At 36.2% G+C, this 27949-nt stretch overlaps 1 protein-coding gene across 3 annotated transcripts; it reads right to left on the bottom strand.

Moving 5' to 3' along the window:
* Positions 1-63: 63 nt before the first annotated feature.
* Positions 64-24292, bottom strand: LOC143243329 (uncharacterized). Of its 3 annotated transcripts, none has more exons than XM_076487176.1 (3): positions 23872-24292; positions 5339-7677; positions 64-1764 (listed from the first exon to the last, which is right to left on the bottom strand). In XM_076487176.1, exons 2-3 carry the CDS (start codon positions 7640-7642, stop codon positions 1570-1572), a joined length of 2499 nt encoding a protein of 832 aa, XP_076343291.1. In that variant the 5' UTR covers positions 7643-7677; positions 23872-24292; the 3' UTR covers positions 64-1569. The 3 variants fall into 3 exon arrangements, with proteins under 3 accessions (XP_076343291.1, XP_076343289.1, XP_076343292.1); XM_076487174.1 differs by lacking the exon at positions 23872-24292 and adding an exon at positions 18540-18810; XM_076487177.1 differs by lacking the exon at positions 23872-24292 and adding an exon at positions 10639-12148.
* Positions 24293-27949: the final 3657 nt, after the last annotated feature.

The following is a 27949-nucleotide window of genomic DNA, read 5'->3' as shown; positions in this document are numbered from 1 at the left end:
AAAAAAAATTAATGAAACATTATATACCTAAGCACGAGCAAGTGTTTTATTAACTATAGGGACACAATATTAATCAAACAAACAATATTTATTCAACATATGGATATATCAACACAAATATGATCACAGTGACAGAAATTAGGCTTAACTGATATGCTGAAAGCGATTGGTGCAACAGTTCCTGTTAGAAAACGTTTAAGCCTTTTATTTATCAAACAGTACTTAACACTAAACTTTGTTAGTTATTTTTTTTCGACGTTTTTACACAAGTTTTATACATCACAAATGAAAACAATTTCGAATCAATTATTCACTTACAAGAAGATAAACAGTATCTCTTATTAAGGTGTTAAAGTTTTAAGTGGCAAAAACTAGGCATGAAAGGCCTAACAAGTTTCCTCTACAACATGAAACGTTACTAAACCCAAATATATTAATTTATGTAACTAAACTGACAAAGAACAATCCGTGTAGTCCACTTAATATATTCCTTTCGATCGTTGTCAACGTTATCAATTATGCAGAACGTAGATAAATTTAGGCCTAACTTGTAAAATTGATAACCTACAAAATTTAATAAACTATTTGAATTTCATGTTTCACTATGTACTCTATCAAAAACCAAAACTTGCATATGATTTGTATAAAGTGCACAGAAATACCTAACAAGTGTATTATGATCGACTTGACAAATTAAGTTTTGCTGAATTAAACATCTCCAAAACATAATAGCGAAGTTGCATATTTCACCACGATACGTATGCCAATAACCCCTAGTGACAGAAGTGTTCAGAGATGTAATTTACTTGGTTAATTTTATCAATGCGATTATTATGAGGTTAGATAAAGGCCACTGAACCTGTAAATTAAATATATTAGTAACTGTTTATGTAAGGTACGAGTTTAACAGGGTTTTTACTAGAAATTGTACTGAAATCCTTTTGGTATCAAGCGTGTGTTATTTGTTTTTTCAGTTACCACAGTTATAATTCAATCAAGGAACAAACAGCGCCAATAAATTTTACTTATTCCCTTTATAGTGTACAAACTACGTCACACAGTTAAAGACAAGTCCGTGTGTGTGTTGTTTTTCTGTCATCCATTATATCGGTTTAAAGGTCAGGTAAGCCTATAAAGTAGTTTGTAATCGAGTGTATTAATTTGGCCATTGATCAAGAGATTCCAATGTCTGAAACCGTTTTTAGTCACTGGGTTGCTGCCAAGTGACCATATGTTGAACTATTTTTAATATCATACAGTAGTGGTTCGTACAGTAGTTCTATACTTAATTCTGTGTAATCAAAACTCTTTAAATACAGAGGAACTACTGTAGTATATGATTTAAAGCTAATTCGTTTTTGATTTTTCACTTTCGCTAAGTTTTTCAATTCTAACGACAAGTTTGAACTACCCGAAAATTTGCTTACATAAACTGTTAGGGTTAGGAATACATTCTTGTATCGTAACTAGGGGTTGTTCCTTTAAACAACAATTTAAAATTGAATAAAAGGCATTTTTACCGTCTTTAAATAGAATTATTTCTGTTTCTAAACTGTATACATAAGCTTTTCATACAATATTAGCATGTTTACGTCTCAACGAGGATAGTATAACGGCCACAGCGATCCCCACTGCTAAGATAATAGTGATTGCCATAACTCCCATAAACAACGCCCTCTTCCGTCGTTTTCTTAAATTTTCGTTCCGCAGAAAAGTCTGCCAGGTATCAACATCACACGGGTAACTTCTGAATAAGTCTTCCGACTGGAAAAGAACAAAAACAAGTTAACAGTTTTTATCCCACCTATGGTCCGATGTCACCCTGTAAATTACGCTTTTTAGCTTTATTATCAAAGCCTATATATAAAATAACTAATGTATCTTGAATTTGGCAAATGAACTGAAATTATATCTGACAAATTAACTTTGAAAACCATTAGAATTTTTGTTTGTTTTTAAAGAAAAGCCAAAGTGGGCTGTTTACTGTCTCAAGTACAGTAATCGAGCCCCAGAATTTAGCGTTACAAGTCTGTAACATATCACTGTTCGGCGACTGTGCTATTTTTATTATAAACTAGTTGAATCACCTGCCCAAATTACTTGAAATAAATATTTTAAAACATAATGATATTATTTTAAAAGAATGTTTATTTTAAAATTCAATTTTATAACATTTTAATTTCGATCTCAACTACTGATTTTTAAAACAAAACCTATGCAATCTAAATTTAAAGTATTGATATATATTACATGGCCAAAAGTATGTGGACACCCAACCATCACACCCATATGTGCTTGATGAACATCTCATTCCAAAATCATGGGCATTGGTATGGAGTTGGTCCCCCTTTGCTGCTATAACAGCTTTCACTCTCCTGGAAAGGCTTTTCACTAGATTTTGGAAATTAGCTGCGAAGATTCGATTCAATTTAGCCACAAGAGCATTAGTCAGGTTGGGCACTAATGTCGTGTGAGAAGGCGTGGCTCGCAGTTGCCGTTCCAATTTATCCCAAAGTTCTTCCACACCAACCTCGGCAAACCACATCTTTATGGACATTGCTTTGTGCACGGGAGCCTTGTCATGCTGAAACAAAAAACGGCCTTCCCTAAACTGTTGCCACAAAGTTGGAAGCACACAATTCTCAAGAATGTCATTGTATGCTGTAGTATCAAGATTTTCCTTCATTGTAACTAAAGCCTAACCCATGAAAACTAGCTCCAAACCATTATTCTTCCTTCATAAAACTTTACAGTTGGCATTATGCATTCAGGCAGGTAGCGTTATCCTGGCAACTGCCAAACCCAGATTCATACGTCAGACTGCCAGATAGTGAAGCATGATTCATCACTCCAGAGAACTCGTTTCCACTGCTCCAAATTCCAATGGCAGTGTGCTTTACACCACTCCAGCTGACGCTTGGTATTGTATGTGGTGATTTTAGGCTTGTGTGTGGCTGCTCGGCCATAGAAACCCATTTCATGAAGCTCATGACGAACAGTTATTGTGCTGGCTTTGCTTCCAGAGGCAGTTTGGAACTCGATATTGAGTGTTGCAACTGTAAACAGACGATTTTTATGCGATTCAGCACTCGGCGGTCCCGTTCTGCGAAATTGTGTGACCTACCGCTTCGTGGCTGAGCTGTTGTTGCTCCTAAACATTTCTACTTCACAATAACAGCACTTACAGTTTACCGGGGCAGCTCTAGCAGGGCAGAATTTTACGAACTGACTTGTTGGAAAGGTGGCATCCTATGACAGTGCCACGTTGAAAGTCACTGAGCTCTTCAGTATGACCCATTCTACTGCCAATGTTTGTCTACGGAGATTGCATGGCTGTGTGGATGATTTTATCCACCTGTTAGCAATGGGTGTGGCTAAAATAGCCGAACCCGCTAATTAGAACATTTGGCCATGTAGTGTACCATGGTGGCTGTTGTTCCTTCTTCTGACAATATCAGATTTTGATTGAGATCAATCAGATTGATCAGATTCAACGACTGATCATCCTACATAAAATTAATCATAAAAAACAAGGCTGCTCTAAGAACAATCCAGCAACCTTTAAACTTTGACCTTGTGCCTTATTAATTGACATTGTAAAACAATTTTTAACTCGGAATTGAAGCCTTCTCAATTCAAAGGGGTAATCAGTTGGTAGCAGAGGAATTCTTGGTTGGTTGGTTTTTGAATTTCGCGCAAAGCTACACGAGGATTATGTGCGCTAGCCGTCCCTAATTTAGTAGTGTAAGACTAGAAGAAAAGCAGCTAGTCACCACTACCTACCACCAACACTTGAGATACTTTTTTACCAATGAACAGTGGGATTGAACGTAACATTATAACGCACCCACGACCGAAAGGGTGAGCATAGTTGGTGTGACGGAATGAAGACATCTTCACTTTTGAAATGACCGGTTATAATTGTTGCTTCAATAACATGTGGCAGTAAAATCTTAACAACTAAACATTTGACATTACATGATTTTGGAGAACCAAGATTTGTCAAAAGAATTACTGGTTAGCCAACCTCTAATGCAACCTTAGCATCTCTGGCAGTCTTGGATAATTTAGAGAGTTCATTTGGGTAATTTATAGCATCAACTGGAACATTGATAACTGACCTGTAGGTAAATTCCTATCCGGAAACTTTTCACAACAGTTTTTGTTTCGAGCTGTGTCATTTCTAGGTGCAAGAATTACCCTTTGACACAACCATTAATAAAAGAGTGTATTTGTGTTTTCATTTAATAAAGCCACATCAGGCCATCTGATGAGTCCACTGAAGGGAATCGAACCCTTGATTTTAGAGTTGTAAATCCGTAGACAAATACGGGGGAACACCTTTCATTTAGCAGTTCTGAATCTTTAACTAAGTTACCACATTTATCTGGAATACTAATTTAGTTCTTTGATTGACTGGTAGATTGAAAACTTTCCAACACTAACTTACTAAGAAGTTTTTGAATTAAACCGTTTGCTTTTATATTAGAAAAGTTATTAAAAATCATAGAAAGTAAAAATAAACCACAAATTAAAACGTTCAACATAAACAACGTTGGTGGCCTAACACCAATATCGTGATGAGTTTGTTGACAAGCGACGGTGTATAGTGTTGAGTATCACCAAATGAAACATGTCACTGAATTAAAAGCCAACAATTAGTTTTGAGGGGAACCTGGTGGGACTAATGCCCCTCGAGTTGCTTATGGGGACCATAAGAGTCACCAGGCCAACTGTAGCGATGATTGGTAAAATAGTGTGGAAGGAGTTAGCAGACAGGTAAACATGCAAGTTCACTTATATAGAGATAGACTGTTGAGTTAAAATAATTTTAAATTAACTTAAAATAGAAAATTATGACAAAAGTTTTAATACTGACAACGTGCATGATTAAGATAACACAATGATGAGGGTAAAAAGGGGCTCTCGTTGGTTGAATACAACTAAACTGTATACAATCGATAAAATGACCTGGACTTAGGACTACCAAATGTATTGACTAGTTGCCTTTCCTCTAGTCTAAAAATTCAAAATTAGGAACAGTTAGCAAAAGCAGCCCTGGAATAGCTAACAAAAGCTAACAAATCAATCAAAAGCTAACAATAAAAGGACAAGGTATAATTTTAATTAACAATTTGTGACAATTGTATCGGTCTTTATTTGTTTGTTTAATTGTTTTTCATTTAAACACCCTGATAAAATACAGAGATAAAGTTCTATACTTACGTTTCTGGTTCCACTAATTTATATTTTGATATAATTTCTTTTTTAAAATTTAAATATAAAAGGATATTTATTACAATTTAGTTTCGTTAGACTAAATGTTAAAGTAATTTGCCTGTGCTTGATGGGTATGGAGATTGGGTTGGAATCTTCCGTAACCCAGGAAATCTAAAGAAGACATCACACTTTCATCTTCATCAGGAATCACAGAATCTGGGTGAAGTCTAGTAGGGTTTAGGAGAACAGGTTTGGTGTCGTTTCTTGGGTGAGTAGCACTGTTTACTTCTTGCTTTGGATTATCGCCATCAGGCTGGCTTTCTCTTTTCTGCACGTCTTCAGCAAACGTTACACGACGTTGTTGGAAATAATTGTCACTGTGTTCTTCACACGTGCACTGAAGAAGTGAATCGTCCCAATGACCCCTACCTCTGAAAAAACCTCGATTACTGCTACCAGTTCTGGTTCTATGTACACTTTGTTCTTGCCCTACTTTATTATTACAGTGACTACTGTAATGTTCTCGATACAAAGTCCTGTCTTGGTCAGTTTGATCACCCTTTCTATCCACTTCTACAAAAGATTCAACTGATGACCCTTCAGGAGAATGTCTTGAGTGTTTCATCGTGTGGTCCATCGAACTGGTCAATCTGGATCTACCTGGTGAAACTCGCTGTCTGTGACCACTTGATGCCATAGTTTTATTTTTACACGTTGTACAGAAGTATTCTACAAACCGTTTTTGACAATTATGGCATTGTTCCGAGCCTTCAGGTCTTTGTCGACCTCCCGATTTTGGAAGACACCTATAGTACTCCTCGTATTTTTTGGTTTCTTGATTCTTCGTTTGAGCCGCACATCTTCTGCACAGGTTTGAAGTAGTTTTGAGGCGAATTTGTCCGGGAACTCTGGCAGATTTTTCTTCTTTCTTTGATTCTTGGTTTATTGTTCGGCAATCGACATAACTAAATCCAGAAGAAGAAAGTCCAGAATTGGCACTATCCGAAAATCTAATATCTCTTTTCGTTACTTCAGAAGTCAAGGTTTGAACTGCCTGTTTTTTTGGTGTAGCTTGATCACAAAATGGACAACCAGACAAACAGTCACTGGAACTACTATTGTTTGATGCTAACTTCAAGAAGGAAGTATTTTTCTCTGAAGTCAACCCATCGTTGTGTCTCTCTTGGCTGAAAAGCGTTTCTCGAAATGTTTCATCTTCGTTATTAGTGCCACGTTTTGTAAAACAATTTACATCTTTCATAAGTTCTGGGTTGTCTTTATTCAACGATTTTGGTTCGGAATAAGAAGGTTTTGTTAATTGCACACATGAACTACGTTCAAAACTATTCGTTGCAAGTCCAGTCTGTTGGTTTTTGTCGGTTCTACTTTTTAATGCTTCCCCAGAACTTAAAGTTTGATTAGTGACTTGTTCAATAGGCTTAGAAAAAGCTTGAAGACTTTCACCTGAGCTTTTAGGCTCTGACTTAGAAACGGTTTCTTTCTCCAGGTTTTTTTCCTGTGGTTGTTCATCAGCTTCATTGGTATTTTCTGGCTCTTTCGTTACAGATTCCAATGTTTCAGTCTGGTTAATGTTTTCCTGTTTATCTGACTCTTCCTTCTGCTTTCGTTCTCTTACTCTGTCTAAGAAAGAATAGAGAAAACTCTCGACATTTTCGCTCTTCATGGAAAGAGGTTTCGGAGACTGGGTATGTTTTTGTCCAGTTAAGTTGATGGATTCCGTTACGGTCGTTTCGCTTGTATCACAACAACGTGAACACATCGTTTCACCAGCTGTTTCTGTCGTTACTACTTTAATATTTTCTTCACTTTGTGAGATAGAAGAACCTGTCTGTACACCACTGTCTTCAGTTTCGGACGAAACGGGCCCTTGAGACCCAGAAGAGATTCCATTTCTTTCTCTTTTAGTACATAAGCGCTTGTAAGCGTTCTTAATTTGGCTACTAAACGAATTGTTTGCGAGTTCTTTTATGTTATTTGTGACATTTTTATTCAAAGGTGAATTTGTGGAGACATCGACTCCTTCCACGTCAGAAGCCATCTCTTTAGTGAAAGGTAGGGAGATTTTACGATGGAGAAAAGAAGGGGCGTGGTGAATCTCGGCAAAAGTCTTTGTAATTTGGTAGGATAATTTGGGAGAACTGGAGCCACAAGTAAGGCACTCCCACCTATTTACGTCATTCGGATTTGAGTCTAGATGATAATCTCCAGATTCGGACTGATAGCTATTCACGTCATCACATCCAGAGTCCGTATAAAGAGGATTCACACGACTGACGGTGTAGATTTCTTGGCAACGCGAAGACCCTGAGGACAAGTCTTTACAGAATAAGGGATCGTCAGTTACAATGTACGGCGACCTCTGGCGATGAGTTTGCCAATAATTCAACAGGTGCTTCAGCATTTTGAGGTCGAAGGAAACGACCTTTGATTGGATTTCTGAAATGTAGAATACAATATTTTACGTCACACAGAGAATATTTTGTGATGAAAAAAAACTGTAAGATGTCCGACATTATACATACCTTTATCAGGTTTTTACAAGCTAAAAAACCAAGACATTATACATACCTTTATCAGATTTTCACAAGCTAAAAACCAAGACATTATACATACCTTTATCAGATTTTCACAAGCTAAAAAACCAAGACATTATACATACCTTTATCAGATTTTCACAAGCTAAAAACCAAGACATTATACATACCTTTATCAGATTTTCACAAGCTAAAAACCAAGACATTATACATACCTTTATCAGGTTTTTACAAGCTAAAAAACCAAGACATTATACATACCTTTATCAGATTTTCACAAGCTAAAACCAAGACATTATACATACCTTTATCAGGTTTTCACAAGCTAAAAACCAAGACATTATACATACCTTTATCAGGTTTTCACAAGCTAAAACCAAGACATTATACATACCATTTCCATGTTTTCACAAGCTAAAAGCCAAGACATTGTACATACCTTTATCAGGTTTTCACAAGCTAAAAAACCAAGACATTATACATACCTTTATCAGGTTTTCACAAGCTAGAAACCAAGACATTATACATACCTTTATCAGATTTTCACAAGCTAAAAACCAAGACATTATACATACCTTTATCAGGTTTTCACAAGCTAAAACACCAAGACATTATACATACCTTTATCATATTTTCACAAGCTAAAAACCAAGACATTATAATACCTTTATCAGGTTTTCACAAGCTAGAAACCAAGACATTATACATACCTTTATCAGGTTTTCACAAGCTAAAACCCCAAGACATTATACATACCTTTATCAGATTTTCACAAGCTAGAAACCAAGACATTATACATACCTTTATCAGGTTTTCACAAGCTAAAAACCAAGACATTATACATACCATTTCCATGTTTTCACAAGCTAAAAACCAAGACATTATACATACCTTTATCAGGTTTTCACAAGCTAAAAACCAAGACATTATACATACCTTTATCAGGTTTTCACAAGCTAGAAACCAAGACATTATACATACCTTTATCAGATTTTCACAAGCTAGAAACCAAGACATTATACATACCTTTATCAGATTTTCACAAGCTAGAAACCAAGACATTTTACATACCTTTATCAGATTTTCACAAGCTAGAAACCAAGACATTGTACATACCTTTATCAGATTTTCACAAGCTAAAACCAAGACATTTTACATACCTTTATCAGATTTTCACAAGCTAAAAGTCAAGACATTGTACATACCTTTATCAGATTTTCACAACCTAAAAACCAAGACATTATACATACCTTTATCAGATTTTCACAAGCTAAAAACCAAGACATTGTACATACCTTTATCAGATTTTCACAAGCTAAAAAACCGAGACATTATACATACCTTTATCAGATTTTCACAAGCTAAAAACCAAGACATTATACATACCATTTCCATGTTTTCACAAGCTAAAAGCCAAGACATTGTACATACCTTTATCAGGTTTTCAGAAGCTAAAAAACCGAGACATTATACATACCTTTATCAGGTTTTCACAAGCTAAAAATCAAGACATTATACATATCATTTCCATGTTTCACAAGCTAAAACCCCAAGACATTGTACATACCTTTATCAGGTTTTTACAAGCTAAAAGCCAAGACATTATACATACCTTTATCAGGTTTTCACAAGCTAAAAAACCAAGACATTATACATACCTTTATCAGGTTTTTACAAGCTAAAACCCCAAGATATTGTACATACCTTTATCAGGTTTTCACAAGCTAAAACCCCAAGACATTGTACATACCTTTTTCAGGTTTTCAGAAGCTAAAAATCCGAGACATTATACATATCTTTATCAGGTTTTCACAAGCTAAAAAGCCAAGACATTAGAGCACAGCGTAACTTAAAGATGTTATTGGTTCCTATAATGTTTAAGCGATTTTACAGACATCACAAAATGTCCATAAGTTTTAGGGGGAAGTTGCTTAGAAAAGAACTGGTTTGGCTAATATCACGCTAGGATCACTTTTAATCACCGCAAAGAAATTCAATCAAGATGAAAACATCAATGGCTTAATATAACGAACGAGCTATTCTCTTTTTTAAATTTCGCCCAAAGCAACACGAGGGCTACCTGCGCTAGCTTGTTTGTTTTGAATTTCGCGCAAAGCTACTCAAGGGCTATCTGCGCTAGCCGTTCCTAATTTAGCAGTGTATAACTAGAGGGAAGACAGTTAGTCTTCACCATCCACCGCCAACTCTTGGGCTACTCTTTACTAACGAATAGTAGGATTGATCGTTATATTCTGACGCCCCCTACGGCTGAAAGGGTGAGCATGTTTGGTGCAACGGGGATTCGAACCCGTGACCCCCAGATTACGAGTCGAACGCCTTAACCCACCTGTCTATACCGGGGCTTTGCGCTAGCCGTCCCTAATTTAGTAGTTTACGAAAGAAGGTAGCTGGTCATCACCACCCACCGTTAACTTTTATGTCACTCTTTTACCAACTCTTGGGCTACTCTTTTACCAAGAATAGTGGGATTTACCGTCACATTATAACATTCCCACTGCTGACAGTGGTGGGTATATATATATATATACTTGTTTGGGTTAATTTTCTTTTTTTCTTCTTCTGAGCAATGAACGAATAAAATAAAAGGTATAGTCAAGTATGGCCTTTCTTTAGAAAGAAACTATTATTTTGAAGTAAAACAGAACTAGTTTTCCACCTATATCAACTTAATTGTCCAGGTTATCTGGAACTTCAGCTGGTTAAAGAAAACATTAATTTAAAGAAAGTTGGATAACAAAAACTGAAACTTGTTTAATAGTTTTAGAATTATTGTTCATAGTTATCATGATTTTGAAACTTCTGGAGAATTAATATATATATATATATCCACTAGCAAATCTACACAATGGCTCTTTTGTGTCGACCTTGTCTCGAAGTAGTTTACTTCGACCTTTTTCGCGATTCTATCTCAACTTTTATCGTCCTGTAATTATTCAGTCAAAACGTCTAATCAGTAGAGGGCCGCTCGAACATTCAACAAACACAAAGGGTTTGTTTTGATAATATAAAAAGTAAGTAAATTAATATATTGTATTAAGTAAAGTTCATGATTCTATACAGGAACCTTTTGTACCGCGTTCACTTGTTATATGATACAGAGATGATAGTGAACAGTTTGGACCATTTAAATAATTTGGTTGCAACCACAGCCGTAATGTTCTGACCTCGGTCCAGATCAGGGTTTAATTTGTTACTTGTATCCTCGTTACGTTTTCCCGCCTTATCTAGGTCATAAAGTTATTTATGTGGTCATGTGGTTTAAATAGTTGATTGAAACAAAATGTCTGTGTTCAAACGTCAAGATTTTTGGAAAGGTAGACATCATACGATAACTGTTTTATGCTATCCTAGCTTGTTTGTAAATAAAATGAAATATTTACATCTCATTTGTAGCACTACAAGAAATCGTTTGAGGAAAAACGAAAGTTCATGTAACTCCTGTACCATACGAAGCACAACGCCAGACGGTATCTTGCTAACCCTTAAAATCCTCGTGATGCAAGTGATGGGAAGTCACTGAAAGCTGTGTTATTTTTAAACTAAGGGAGGCCCGGCATGGCCTAGCGCGTAAGGCGTGCGACTCGTAATCCGAGGGTCGCGGGTTCGCGCCCGCGTTGCGCTAAACATGCTCGCCCTCCCAGCCGTGGGGGTGTATAATGTGACGGTCAATCCCACTATTCGTTGGTAAAGAGTAGCCCAAGAGTTGGCGGTGGGTGGTGATGACTAGCTGCCTTCCCTCTAGTCTTACACTGCTAAATTAGGGACGGCTAGCACAGATAGCCCTCGAGTAGCTTTGTGCGAAATTTCTAAACAAACAAATTAAACTAAGGATTTTCTTACACACGTCGTGACTTCATAAATTCGGTTAAAAATGGTTATTATTTTCACTAATTTTAAGTATGAGAAACGTTCTGGTTTTACGTTCGAACCCCTCGTTTTGAAATCAGATGTTTAAAATTGTACGAAATTCTTCAGAAAAATACACGCTTTAATAATTACTTGGTGCAAACAAAATTAGTGGTTTATCTCCTGACTCAGACTAATGACTCGGTGTAAGAAGAGTTAGTGGTTTATCTTCAGAAGTTTTGGTTGTTGTTAAACACAAATGGGGTATCTGTGCTTTGCCCGCCAAGGGTATCGAAACCCTAATTTTAACGTCGTCGCTTCTGAAGGCTATTTCGATTAGTGGCTCGATAGAATTTTAAATTATGTGTGCACCAGTGAATCAGTATTGGTCTTACATTTTGTCATCACGTAATTGTTAAGCCTTTTACTTCCTGAGAAACTGTTATGTTCATTTGTGACGGGAGGCCTGGCATGGCCTAGCGCGTTAAGGCGTGCGATTCGTAATCTGATCGTCGCGGGTTCGCGCCCGAGTCGTGCCAAAACATGCTCGCCCTCCCAGCCGTGGGGCGTTATAATGTTACGGTCAAACTTTCGTTGGTAAAAGAGTAGCCCAAGGTTGGCGGTGGGTGGTGATGACTAGCTGCCTTCCCTCTAGTCTTACACTGCTAAATTAGGGACGGCTAGCACAGATAGCCCTCGAGTTGCTTTGTGCGAAATTCAAAACAAACAAACAAACAATCATTTGTGACGTAATTTTATTCTGATGCAAATTTTATTTTAAGAAGTTATAATGAATATTATAATACGTCTCACGCATATGTCTTTACAATGTATTTCTGTGGTATTTTCATTTCATCTGTGATAAAGTTTAGTTAAAAACAAGGCCTAACTTTCCTTACGCTTAGAAGTTAAAGGTTGAACAATTTGAACTTGGAGTAATATTTTAATTAAATTCAGAAATCAAGCATTAAAAAAAAACACAATATTTTAATACATTCTACCAATATAACATATTTTTCATTAAAATAATATTATTATTATATTAATATTATAATAAAAAACACACGTTTCTTTATTTTTATAATGTAAGTAGATTTTAATACATTCTACCAAGATAACATATTTTTAATTAAAATAATATTATTATTATATTAATATTATAATAAAAATCACACGTTTCTTTATTTTTATAATGTAACTATATTTTAATACATTCTACCAAGATAACATATTTTTAATTAAAATAATATTATTAATCAGTCGAAAACAAATTAATACTAAATCTCTCCCGAAGGAAATTCGATTTCTATATAAAGAAACGATGTCGGTCATTAGTTATCTTACCAGTTAACCCAAAAACGTTTCATTTTAATCACTGGCCCGGCATGGCCAAGCGTGTTAAGGCGTGCGACTTGTAATCTGAGAGTCGCGGGTTCGCATCCCCGTCGCATCAAACATGCTCGCCCTTTCAACCGTGGGGGCGTTATAATGTGACAGTCAATCCCACTATTCGTTGGTAAAAGAGTTGGCGGTGGATGGTAATGACTAACAGCCACTTCCCTCTAGTCTTACACTGCTAAATTAGGGACGGCTAGCAAAGATAGCGCTCGAGGAGCTTTGTGCGAAATTCAAAAAAAAAAAAAAAAAAATTTAATCACAAGCCACTGGATTCTGGATGACCTTCAACGAAACAAAAACAGATCCACAGTCGTTGCTGTACATCACGTGACAACTCAGAAACGTTGCATTGCGTTGAACAATAGATAATTTTTTTTTAATAAAAGGTGATTTGAAAATGGGAAGTTCCCAAACCCAAACCTTGCTTATGGCCGACTAGCTTCCATAAGGCAAACAATGAAGGGCAGGGAATTTCTAAAATTCGAATTTCACGTGTTTTAACATTAACATTAGAATAAGCCACGAGAAGTTTTGTGGCATGCTGTTGGCCGAATTCCACACTAATACGTTTTAAACTTTACGAGTCCCTGACTGGTCCGAAATTTGTCTTCTTATGGACTAACTCGGACTTGTCTTTTCTCATTTTCCATACTTTACATTTTTTACGATGAAAGGCTAACAAGTCCAAACATTACTTTATCACTACCTACTTCTGTTATAACTTGCGTTTCGATCGTTAACGTACCGATGTATTGATACCAGTTCCATTTGTTCAGATCGCGTTACGACAATAAAAAAAAAAAAAACCTTCGCACTTTGAGGACGAGAGTAAGTTATAATAATGATGACCGAATGCCTATATCAAACATAACAACAGCAGCCGAAGAGTTGGCTGGGGTGGTGTTGAATGTCTGTCGTTCCTCTGATTTATTACTTCAAATTACGAACAGCTAGCGCAGATATCCTTCTAGTAGCCTTGGGCTAAATTTAACAAACAAACAAAAATATCACCATTCAAATATCCACTAATGAACTGGTGTCTTAAACGCTAAGGGCTATCTCTGCTTTGCTCGCCACGTTGAGCCACCGAAGGTTCAAGCCATAAAGGTCAAACGATTACCTCACTATTCCAGTCAGTTTACGAAATCAGTATCTGCTGATATATTTTAAAGAAACGTTTAACTTTAAAGTAAATAATTTAGATTCTTTGTATGGAAGAAAATATACATTTTTATTGGGGGGAAGTTTCCACTTTCTATGTAATGCTGGCTACGCCTCTGGCTTAAAAAACAAACAAACTGGAATGCAATGTATCTTTTCCCATCTAATAACTTTTGTTCCAAGGATAAATACGAGGAAAGGTTCTTTTGAACATCCGTTATATAAAGGAATTTACTCCATTCAAAAGCGGGGTGGGGGGGATTTGATGTGCCACTTACAGTTCTAGGCCACGAACAAAAGAAACCGGTTTTATGTGGAACTGAAAGTTTTAAGAAACTTGCAATCACGAAGCTATTGATATATGAAAGTCACCTTAAAACTTTGTTTTATATTTCGTTTCACACACAAATTGTGATCAATTTATCCTCTTATCTTTTGTAGACGCCGCTGAGAACCTTGGAATGTTAACTACAAACCTACTAACATAGGTACAGACAACACAATAATTGTTTGTATCGTGCCAATTATTGGTATGGAAATCCAGTTTTAGTGTTAAAGAATCCAAACTTAGAAGTAATTAAGATTCACAGAAGCAAAGACCCGGCATGGCCAGGTGGGTTAAGGCGTTCGACTCGTAGTCCGAGGGTCGCGGGTTCGAATCCACGTCGCACCAAACATGCTCGCCCTTTCACTTGTGGGGCGTTATAAAGTAAAGGTCAGTAGTTGGTGAAAGAGTAGCCCAAGAATTGACAGTGTGTGGTGATGACTAGCTGCCTTCCCTCTTGTCTTACACTGCTAAATTAGGGACAGTTAGCGCAGATAGCCCTCGTGTAGCTTTGCGCGAAATTAACAAAACCAACAACAAGCAAAGACTAAAAACAATACGATGATGTTAGAGTGTGTGTGTATTGCTATAGCAAAGCCACATCGGGCTATCTGCTGAGCACACCCAGGGGAATCGAACCCCTGATTTTAGCGTTGTATATCCAGAGACATATCGCTGTACTAGCGGAGGGCACGATGACGTTACAAAACAAATAATTTTCATTAAACATTAACAAGAATTGTTGGTCTCGACGTACCTAGAGGGAAGGCAGAAGTTAAATAAACTAAACTGTTTTGTTTGTTTTTAAATTTAGCGCAAAGCTACACGAGGACTATCTGTGCTAGCCGTCCCTAATTTAGCAGCTTAAGACTAAAGGGAGGGTAGATATTCATCACCACCCACCGCCAATTAGTGGGCCACTCTTTTACCAGCGAATAGTGGAATTGACCGTCACATTACAACTTTCTTCACGGCTGAAAGGGAGTGTATATTTGGTGAACGGGGACTCGAAACAATGCCCCTGAGATTACGAGTCGAGTACCTTAACCAGGTGGGTATTTCAGACTTATGGAAAAACTTCTGTCTTTATGCTCAAAAGCTTTGTTTGTTTGTTTTGGAATTTCGCACAAAGCTACTCGAGGGCTATCTGTGCTAGCCGTCCCTAATTTAGCAGTGTAAGACTAGAGGGAAGGCAGCTAGTCATCACCACCCACCGCCAACTCTTGGGCTACTCTTTTACCAACGAATAGTGGGATTGACCGTCACATTATACGCCCCTACGGCTGGGAGGGCGAGCATGTTTAGCGCGAACCCGCGACCCTCGGATTACGAGTCGCACGCCTTATGCGCTTGGTCAAGTCTATAAAAACGTGGAAATGTGACCTACAAAACATAAAATCATAAAACATAAAAACGTAAAACATAAATCATAAAACATAAAACAGTCATAAAACAAAATTATAAAACAGAAAAAAAATCATAAAACATAAAATCATAGCCCACGTACACCGTCGATCAATTTCAAGTTACCATCCCCAAAATAACGGTAAATTGAGCAAGCCAAGTCTGGATACATAAGTAAGAGATTATCTCTATGGTAACCTATCTAAGAGTTTGTTCTATCGTGGAAACAATAAACCAAAATGTAAACAAAATAAATATATAGTGTTGTTTGAAATGTGTCTCAACCACTGAGAAAGTCTTGTAACCTGAGAAAGGTCTACACAAAGTAAACATACCCTGTTGTTGCTAGCTGGTCTAACCACACTGCTACTGATGGGTATGGAACAACTTCACAACCTGAAGATAGTGGATTTTATTGTGATATTTACACTTGCTTTCTGATTTTTAGTTTCTTACGTTACTCATTTATTACTGCAAAACTTTATCAATGCCTAATTACTTTAGAGTCGTCAAATATGATAAGCAAGGGCTTTTTACAGGGAAAAAGAACACTAACTTCCTTCTAGGATAGTTTGTAAGAGAGCAAATATTCACAGACATATAGTGTGTAAATGTAAACCGTGTTTCACGTTTTCACACACAAAAACTAAATATGATCTGTGTTCTGTGTTTTCTAAAGATTGTTCACATACAAACACATTTGTGTGCTTTTGGCATTGGATCATTGATCAAGGAAATTAATGTGGCTAAATTCCTTTTGCGTTTAGTTAACTATTGTTCTGGGCCAATCACTTATGGTGTCACGTACACTTTCTCATGGGAAATATTGCTGCAAAGTAGAATGCTATGTAAACCGTACAGTGATATTTTCTTCTAGAAGGTGAGGTAATACGTGGAGATTACAAACGTTTTTTTGTTTATATTGGAATGACCAGTGGTAACACGGCTACTGTGTGTATTAAGAGAAATAACACTACAGGTTGTTGCTCAATCTGAATGAAGAAGAAACACAACGGAATCTTTACAAGTATTTATTTAATATCTTCAAACATCCGCTACAAGTGTTGTCCATTCGACATGTGAACTCGCTTTTTTATTAAGTAATAAAGAATGCTATAAATTACGTCGCGCACGTTGTACCCAGTATCTTTCTTCAAAGTACAAAATCTCCATTGCCCAGTTCTTGTCCATTGTCCGAAAAGGCAAATCAGTGCATTTTAGAATACCACAGAGCCTCAGTAATACAGTGTTTAAAACAGAAAAGTTTGCCTTTATTGTAGTGCAATATAAACCAAGAAATCAACGTTATAGAAACATGATCCTATTACAGTACATATTCAAATTGTCTGGCCATTTATATACACACGTGCTACTCCTTTTTACACACTTCAAAACCCTTCAGCTGAGGAATAATGTGTTAATTTCTAAAGAAATAAGACAGATCAGGTATGACCCTGTATCTGGATGTGGATCAAGGTCACTCACGAGCTGGGAAAACAAAGGGAATTGTTAAGTTGCCACGTGGGCAGGATATCACTGAGCAAGATTACTGTCAAACAAGTCAAACGAACTACAACGTGCAGTTTGCTATTCTAGGACGTAAGAGACAGAGTGACGTAACTTCTAGATACAGAAAGACATTCTGTGACACAGAAAATGACACCACTTGTAGATTGAGATAGTTAATCTGAGACACTGAGAACATACTTAGAGAGTGACTTAACTTGCATATTCAGCCAACTATTCTGAGACACTAAGAACATACTCGAAGAATGACTCTATAGCAAGACTGAGCCAGCTAATCTAAGACACTAAGAATGTACCTGGAGAGTGACTCTATAGCCAGATTCAGCCAACTAATTGAGACACTAAGAACGTACTTAGAGAGTGACTCAAAAGACAGTTTCAGCTGCGTAACCTGACACACTAAGAACATACTTAGAGAATAACTCTATAGCCAGATTCAGCCAGCTAATCTAAGATACTAAGAACATACTTGGAGAATGACTCTATAGCCAGATTCAGATAGCTAATCTAAGATACTAAGAACATACTTGGAGAATGACTCTATAGCTAGATTCAGCCAGCTAATCTAAGATACTAAGAACATACTTGGAGAATGACTCTATAGCCAGATTCAGCCAGCTAATCTAAGATACTAAGAACATACTTGGAGAATAACTCTATAGCTAGATTCAGATAGCTAATCTAACATACCAAGAACATACTTGGTGAATGACTTTATAGCTAGATTCAGCCAACTAATCTAAAATACTAAGAACATACTTGGAGAATGACTCTATAGCCAGATTCAGCCAGCTAATCTAAGATACTAAGAACATACTTGGAGATTGACTCCAGAGTCAGATTCAGCCAGTTAATACTAGGAACATATTTAGAAAGTGACTCAACTTTCATATTCAGCCAGTTAATGTGAGACACTAAGAACATACTGAGTAAGAGAATGCAATATTTATAGCAAATATATTCGTAGATAGTTTGATAAGAAAAGAACAATTTGAAAAGTTATATATTTCAGTAAATGAAATAAGATTTCAGGTGATAACAGGTTCAGAATAGAAAAACTTGCGGCAGAACAAATAACTTACCTGTGATAAAGTACTGTATCCTTCATATTCACGTTATATAATTTCACAGAGACGCGAAATAACATAATAACAAAGTTTTCACTAACACTTAATATCACTGTTTTATTGCTTTATAAGTATTTTCACTATAAATTACTAACATCTGCTGCGATTCATTTCAAACACGAAGATTAGAAAGTAGTTCAAGTCCACATAGCAGCCTATCACGTCTAACCAGAAACGATAAAGCGGAAAGAATCCGAGCTTATGTCCTGATTAAAAGACAAGAAGTAACGGTCTTCGACAGCCGTAAGGATTAATCCGAACCTTAAGCCACCGAGACCTTGAAAAAACAAACGAGTTCGACATGTCTAACAAAGTTGCGTCACTTTGCATTCGAAGGTCAGAAGCTGTATTATTGTACAGGGTAATGCTTAAAGAAAAAAACATTTAGATTAGTAGAACTGTCACCAGTTTAAACTGGCCGTGTTATGAACTACTTTGAGGAAGTGATTCTGAAGCGTAGTTATTATAATCCATGGTGGTTATTATAACCCATGGTGACTATGGCTGTGGATCTGTGTTTATCAACTATTTATTCATATGTGGACATATAAACACATACACTGAATCTGTTATAAACACATACAGTGAATCTGTAATTGGTTATTTCTGTTCCTACCATATTATTTAAAAAATGGTCCTGTCGAAAATGTAGGTTAACTAGGGTCTGATGGTCAAACTTGACATGGTGTGACATCTTATTGCGAGCTGTTGTTTTGTCATGACGCCCCATTTGACCTAAAAAACCAAACTTGACATGATGTGACATCTTAATGCGAGCTGTTGGTTGGTCATCAGACCCCATTTGACCTGAAGAACCAAACTGTACATGGTGTGACATCTTAATACGAGCTGTTAATTGGTCATGAGGCCCCATTTGACTTGATATCAAACTTGACATGATGTGACATCTTAATTCGAGCTGTTAATCATTTATTACGCAGGTAAAACTTGCTTTTTCTGGGCAAAAACAAAGCTCGTAGTACACTCGATTACTCCGACCCTATCACGTATCTAAAAGTTATTTGTGCTCCTTTAAAATGCTGTCCCCCCGTAATAGCTTTCTTTCCCTTTGCAGTAAAGAGATAAGAGATTGTAGCTTAAAGCTCCTCACTGGATTAGTAAAGTTAGTCCTCAGCACTCACTGTTGTTAAAACCTCCTCATTATTTGATATTCACTCCTCAGCTCTCAAGCTGAGGCATGCATAGAGGGTTGCTGTCAACACAGCTAAGCCTATTTATCCTATACACAGTGTCCTCTGCTAGTACAGCGGTAATTCTTCGGATTTACAACGCTAAAATCAGGGGGTTCGATTCCTCTCGATGGACTCAGCAGATAGCCCAATGTGGCCTTGCTATAAAAACACACACACACACAGCATGTATCTTCATGACTCATTTTTCTCTGCCACACTCCACAAATCCCGTATTAACACGGTCTGAACTTTCAAGAAATCTAACGCTTATAGATTTAATTTCAAAATATTTCACTGATAAAAACCGCTTTTTTTAGAGCGCGAAAACGAATTGAATATTGAAAAGTATAATTTACTATAAAAACGCTAAATACGAAAACAAATGGTGTAATTAACTAATTAACACTGATTAAAGTAGGACGAATGTTAAAAGTATATTTCTGAATACAATGTTTGATTTTGGCTATACGCTATATCTGATGTATGCAAAATCGTTCTCAAATATCCTGTAACTAACACTGCTTCACAACCCGTTTCTGGATTATACTTCGTGTTCAAGTTTAACTCCATATGCAGATATAATTTGAAAGTCAAGTGCAACTCATAAAGAATATGAGAAGATATAAAAAGACAACATAAAAACAAGTTACCCAACATTCGGCGAAACATTCCGAAAATGTTGAAAATGCAATACGTGTTAAAGGATTTACTTATTAAATTTAAATTAAATAAATTTATATAATTTTAATGTACTGTTCATCTGTCATCTAGCGACATAAACGCGCAACAGAAATCAATAAGAATTATTATTTTTAATACATATTTAAATTTTGTATAAGTTGAAATTACGGAAACGGCAAGAGATGTCGACAGTCCAATATATCTTTTATTTAACAGTGTTAATCAAAATAGGTTTAAAAAAAAAACAGACAATGATCAAAAGTACAGGATAAATGCGATTTTACAGTTTCACTTATTATACGGTATTTTGATTTAATTTCAATAACGACTCGGTGTAAGACTTAACTAGTTGTACGTTTCAAAGCATATAGTATTAGATCTACATTTTCCAGTAATGTAGCATTTTCGCACTCACGAATCTCGATTTAGTTCAAGAGTTAGAAACTATCATAACGTTTTTCGATAACACTGAATTCATCCTAACATATCTAACTCATTCTCGCCCCATCAGTGACGTACTAGTAAGCTTGTAGGCCTACTATAGTAGGCTTGTAGGCCTGTAAGGTTAAATTCGATGATTGTTTGTTTTTAAGCACGTAGTTACATGAGTTATCGGTGCCCTTCCCACCAGAGATATCGAAACACGATTTTTAGCGTTAAAATAGCCAAGCACCTACTGCTGAGCCATTCAAAGCAATTCGGGGTTTGATACCTGCCATGGGCACAGTACAGATACCCCATTTGCATTTAACAACAAAACAAACAACTTGGTTAATTTGTCACGTTCTTACGTCTTGTTATTAGAATATTTTGGTGTGTTGATTAAGTTGCTGGTGTATCAAATAGGGTGTGTGTTTATAATGTGTAAAGAAGCCAAGCTGAACTACGTAAGTTGTTTTTCGTATATTGACACTTTCGATGATTCAAGAGAAAATATCAAACGTAATTAACTGATGTTAAAATATTAACAAATAATATTTTGTTATTAATTTTACTGTAACTCAAATTTGCAAACGGCTCGAATACAAATGATAACAATTTTTAGGCTTATGACCCGAATACTCTACATAGTTAGTCGAACGTTTTTGTATTAAAACTTAAAAAATAAACTAAAATAACATGGTGATGATCCACACATGTTACATATTACAAAATTAATAATAATTATACTTGGTTAACGTCATATAATTCACACAGAAACAGTTGTACTCCACGTTACTGGTAATAAAAATAGTGCCTAAGCCACATTACGTTTGTTCTATTCCAGCCGGCCTCATGAGCCCTACTACTAATCGAAAGGCATTGTGGGCACTGGATATTACAGATCTAGTGTCGCTGATATATTACATATTGTTCTTTGTTTGACTCGTAAGTTATTAGAAGTTTGGTATATGAAGCGTTTTATTTCAGTTTACGTCTCGAACATATGTTCTGGCACACGAAATATTTGTGTTCACACTTCGAACCTTATCGTCCAGCATAAGAAATATTTGTTTCGGTTTACACCTCGAAATTCTTCCTTCAGCACACGTAACGTTTGTTCAGGTTACACTTCGAACGTTTCGTTCCAGCATACGAAACGTTTGTTTCAGTTTACACCTCGAACATTCACTGCAGCGTAAGAAATGAATGTTTGTTTTTACACCGTTACAATTCCCCAATATTAGGTTAGTTAAGTAAATTGTCAGCTACTTCTGTTAAGTCAGTTGACCAAAAACTAAATCAGGGGTTCGATCCCTCTCGGTGGACTCAGCAGATAGCCTGATGTGGCTTTGCTATAAGAAAAACACACACACCAAAAACTACTGTTATCGAACTAGCAGTCGTCGCTAAAGAATAAATCTGTTGTTGTTTTTTATTTTGTGAACAACTGTTTGGTACAACACATGGAAGGTAAGTCTAAGAAATCTGGCATTTTATTTACGTACACACTGTTTCCAGGATATTTTCAACAGATGGTCTTTGCGACGCAAACATGACTTTATATAACTATTCAGACATACAGACAGACTTGGAAATATATTCACAGAAGCACAGACTAACTAATCAAACTGAAAACAACAAAACACGTGGAAATTTGTACGAAACGAACGTTTTTGTTAGTTTCAATTTATGCACAGAAATATCCCAACGTATATTTAGCCGAATGTACGCTTTAGTTACGTCTGGTTTGCCATATTTTCCAACTTTCAACAACAAACACCTATCGCATTCATCGTTCCTATACAACAGCTGTCCACGTAAGCAAGCTTATTTTACCAGTCCAGTATCTCTACACCATAACCTATATGTGTGTTTTCAACATTTCTGCGCCAATACCTAAGACCAATCATTCTTAAAGTTTAATATTTCAATACTCTAAAGGATATTGGTCAATACGCATTATTAAAACTATTAGGTATTTATCTATTGATTTCAAAACAACCAAATGAATACAATGAAATTTTGGCAGCTACGTTTTATACCTTATATAGTACAGTAAGTGTACTTATATCCACTAATCTTTATATATAAGATCCTGACAAGAAATTCTGAAGATTACTTCACCCTCAGATGCTATCTCTCTCTCTCCTGAGTAGAGAAATATTCTGACTAAAGCCTGTAAATTTTACCAGGGGTCTCAGTGGAAAGTTTGAGGACTCACATCGTTAAAACCCGGGTTTCGATACTCTTGGTGGGCAGAGCACAGCAAACTCATTTTCCACTTTGTGGTTAACTACACACAAACAAACAATTGTTTGTTGTTAAACACAAAGCTACACCATGAGCTATCTGTGCTCTGCCCACCAAGAGTATCGAAACCCGAGTTTTAGCGTTGCAAGTCCACATACATACTGCTGTGCCACATGGAGGAGGCAACAATAAGCAAATAAACTATCGTACGTATTACATTGTAGCTACGTTCGAAGAAATTACACAAGCAGCTTTCTCTTCTCATCCATTTGTTAGGGCCTGTGAAATGTCTTGTTTTATCATCCATGCATGGATTTAAAAAAGCGGGGATTTAAACTTTGAATATGAAATGTTATCTATTTCGCATCTCACCTACTTTTTGGAAGAGAGAACTCTATCCCCCACACAAATAGGGGGAGAACACTTTTTATACTGCTATCTACATCCATATTTGTCTTGAATAGTAATTTTTGGAAAGTTTAAATTCTATTCCTTTATATTTGTGTTGAATAATTCTAAACAGTCCATTCTCTATATTCTGTGGGAATCTAACACTAACTGTTTTATTAAGGTAATAAATACTCTATCTTAAAAGTTAAACCGAATGAGTTACGAGACTTAGCGTTAACACGTCATACGAGTTTGTCTTCTTTTACAAACATAACAAAGTTTGCATTTTTTAATCAAATTTTTTTTTACAAAAAATACTGATATGATCAAAATGGAAATACCGAACTCACATGTCGAATCTGTAAGTTTTCAGTCACCAAGATCCTTCTTTGTTGCTATGGTAACATCACATGGTCGTCTAAGTCGTTTTCTGTTGCTAAACTAACATGCTGTTGCCTACTAATAGACGTAAGCGTTGGTGGAAAGACTTTATAACGGTAAAAGGCATGCTCCGTTACCTGTGGAACACCTGTCGTTTTTCCATTTTTTCTCTACTGAGTCATGCTAGTATTGTTTCAGGGAAGGAATAAACAACTGTGCTTACAGCATTTAATAGTGCTAACGCCACCCATAAACCAAAGATCAATTATATGTTCGGTACAATGTAAACATATGCTCATAAAATTGTGTTTTAACAAAGACCTCAATTGACTATTTCTGTATATCACAGCAACAGCGTGTCTTCTTCAAACACTTAGAAAATCGGGTCAAAACTAGCTACAAGCGTATTTCATAAAAGATATGCGATGAAACACCCCTCACAAACACACACAAACGGAGGAACTGTCACTGATTGTGTTGCAGCCGGATGTTCTCCCCTTTGTCCGTTTTGAAAACCTGCTTGCTTATTTAATGTATGTTACGTTTACATTAATGTATAAGCCTCAGCAGTATCTTAGTATATTAAATTGTTTACTATTCATTAATGTTTAAATTGGATTAATGCGCGACTAAAACCACGTTTTCAGCTTAAAACGAGTAAATGTATAAAAGAATAATTTATAAATCCTATTTTCATCTAATTACGCTAATTAAAAATAAGACTTTTATTTCGCATAATTTTTTCTCGCCGCCTGAAGAAAATTATTTTAAAGTAATAAATATTATGTTTGACGCTAAAATTTTTCTTTTGATACGATCTACTTTTGTATCTTTTTCTTTGCACTTCATCCGTGTCAAGTTAACCAGAAAATTCAAGTCTCTGTTCTTGGTTATTGTTCACAATAAGTTGTAACATAAATTAAGTTGATAAAACTTAACTGATATAGACCAACGGTATGGTGTTGAGACTATTTCTTGCAAACGAACTCGTAACCGCAGTATCACAAAAAGTGTCAGGATCTAGGCTTAATTAACCGAAATATTGCATGTGTGAAAACGTTCGATTAGTAGAGGTTTATGGACTATTCGTTAATGGAAGCTACCATACTTGGTTTGTGTAAATCTTCATTTTTATTTATTTTTAATTGTTTACTTCTTTGTATTGAAATATTAAAAAGTCACGAAAGTAAAACTTATTAAAAACAGTATAAAATAGTTAAAGTGTACAGAAGCGTATTATTGCCAAGTGTAATAAACTTTCTTCGGGTAATGTGTAAATAAACAAACAAAAACATGGTAGTTATTAGTTTTACACACGAAATTATTAATATTTATCTGGACCTTTTCACAATTCCTGATGCTGATGGGCTGCTCAGAGGGCACAAAAAAGGGGCAAATGGCAGGCCTTGTTGGATCTCATACAGTTTTATTCTGCTTTAGGCCTAAATTGTGAATTTTGTAATGTCTCAGCATACTCAGGCGTATTTTGTCAAATGGCAGAATTTGTCATCGAAATTATAATATTTATCATATATTTTAGTTACATTAACTGAAGTAATTTGTTTTTGCATGTGGCAGCAATGTTCTTCTGTACAAAATTATATTTACTATTTAATGTTTTACATTACTTTGGTAAAGTGAATAACTTCTCACCTGGCGGTAGACCGTCATGTAACTTTTTATAATTTATTTTTAACAAGTGTTTCACATTAGTTTGATAAGGGAAAAACTTTTCACCAGGTGACAGTTTTTATCCTGTCAGTGGTTTTAACAGCATTAATAATCGTGAGCACCCCGAAACAATGAAAGCATTATGGATGCTAGAACCCCTGTGTATCATAACAGGAGAACCAGATAACCCGTTGTAAGTTAGAAGATATTTTCGCATCAGTGACTGGGACATGGATTAACATTTTTTGGCATCGTAGCTGGATCTTCCTGCAGTTATAAGATAGAAATGCCCCTAGTGACATAGCAGAATGTCTGCGAACTTACACTGCTAGAAACTGGGTTTTGATACACGTGGGCAGAGCACAAGTGGCCCATTGTGTAGTTTTATGTTTAACTACAAATGAAATTGTGTAATATTATTTTGGCACGTGCTTCCAACAGCAAATTGGGGGGGTATGTCATCTCAGTTTCTGTTCGTGATCACTGGACAACGTCCTGCCGATTTCCTGGACCGAACATTGTAGCTTACACTTTACGTACACCTATAGAAGTCAACAACGTGGTGTGAAGTGGAGAAAACATCACACTTTCATGTTTTCCTTCGTGTACAGTTACTCACGTTCAAAAGCGTTAATCGACAGTGTTCTTGACCCATCAGAAGTGGTAAACTTGAACTTCGTGAGATTGTCACAAAGATAATCACAAGTAGCCAATGTGAGGGATATCTAGATTCATATATTAAAATTCGTGTTCCTAGGCGACATTGAGTCACGGAAATAACAAACACGTGATCTTATCACAAACTTCGTAATACCGTGGTATACACAATTCATACGCATCAATATCTCTTGAAAGAAACATGAAAGTTCACTACGACCCATGTCCAAAATAAAACTGTTTTGGCATGCAAGTGTTCGAGTCACTGTGATTTATACTGCAAGGTTTCATGCCCTCTACCAGCCATGTGTACAAGTTATTGTTATCTTTACTATTGACACTTGTATATACCACGCAATTCAATGTGGTATTAAAATAATGTAACAACTAGTATTGTACAGTGACGTAGGAAGATGTTAAAACGATAGCTACTAATAACTGGCTACTCATGACAGCTACTAATAACTGGCTACTCACAATAGTTACTAATAACTGGCTACTCATGATAGTTACCAATAACTGGCTACTCATGATAGTTACTAATAACTGGCTACTCACGATAGCTACTAATAACTGGCTACTCATGATAGTTACCAATAACTGGCTACTCATGATAGTTACTAATAACTGGCTACTCACGATAGCTACTAATAACTGGCTACTCATGATAGCTACTAATAACTGGCTACTCACGACAGTTACTAATAACTGGCTACTCACAATAGTTACTAATAACTGGCTCCTCTAGTATTAGTTAATATTGTACAGTGACGTAGGAAGATGTTAAAACGATAGCTACTAATAACTGGCTACTCATGATAGTTACCAATAACTGGCTACTCATGACAGCTACTAATAACTGGCTACTCATGATAGCTACTAATAACTGGCTACTCATGATAGCTACTAATAACTGGCTACTCATGATAGCTACTAATAACTGGCTACTCACGACAGTTACTAATAACTGGCTACTCACAATAGTTACTAATACCTGGCTCCTCTAGTATTAGTTAATAATTGCTACAGTGACGTAGGAAGATGTTAAAACGATAGCTACTAATAACTGGCTACTCATGATAGTTACCAATAACTGGCTACTCATGACAGCTACTAATAACTGGCTACTCATGATAGCTACTAATAACTGGCTACTCACGACAGTTACTAATAACTGGCTACTCACAATAGTTACTAATACCTGGCTCCTCTAGTATTAGTTAATATTGTACAGTGACGTAGGAAGATGTTAAAACGATAGCTACTAATAACTGGCTACTCATGATAGTTACCAATAACTGGCTACTCATGACAGCTACTAATAACTGGCTACTCATGATAGCTACTAATAACTGGCTACTCACGACAGTTACTAATAACTGGCTACTCACAATAGTTACTAATACCTGGCTCCTCTAGTATTAGTTAATAATTGTACAGTGACGTAGGAAGATGTTAAAACGATAGCTACTAATAACTGGCTACTCATGATAGTTACCAATAACTGGCTACTCATGACAGCTACTAATAACTGGCTACTCATGATAGTTACTAATAACTGGCTACTCATGATAGTTACTAATAACTGGCTACTCATGATAGTTACCAATAACTGGCTACTCATGACAGCTACTAATAACTGGCTATTCACGATAGCTACTAATAACTGGCTACTCATGATAGTTACTAATAACTGTCTACTCACGATAGCTACTAATA

This window comes from Tachypleus tridentatus, unplaced genomic scaffold (genome assembly GCF_004210375.1).
Source record: "Tachypleus tridentatus isolate NWPU-2018 unplaced genomic scaffold, ASM421037v1 Hic_cluster_2, whole genome shotgun sequence".
Classification (NCBI taxonomy): Eukaryota; Metazoa; Arthropoda; class Merostomata; order Xiphosura; family Limulidae; genus Tachypleus; species Tachypleus tridentatus.
Note: the sequence above shows the minus strand (reverse complement) of the source record. Positions and strands in the feature narration are given on the sequence as shown.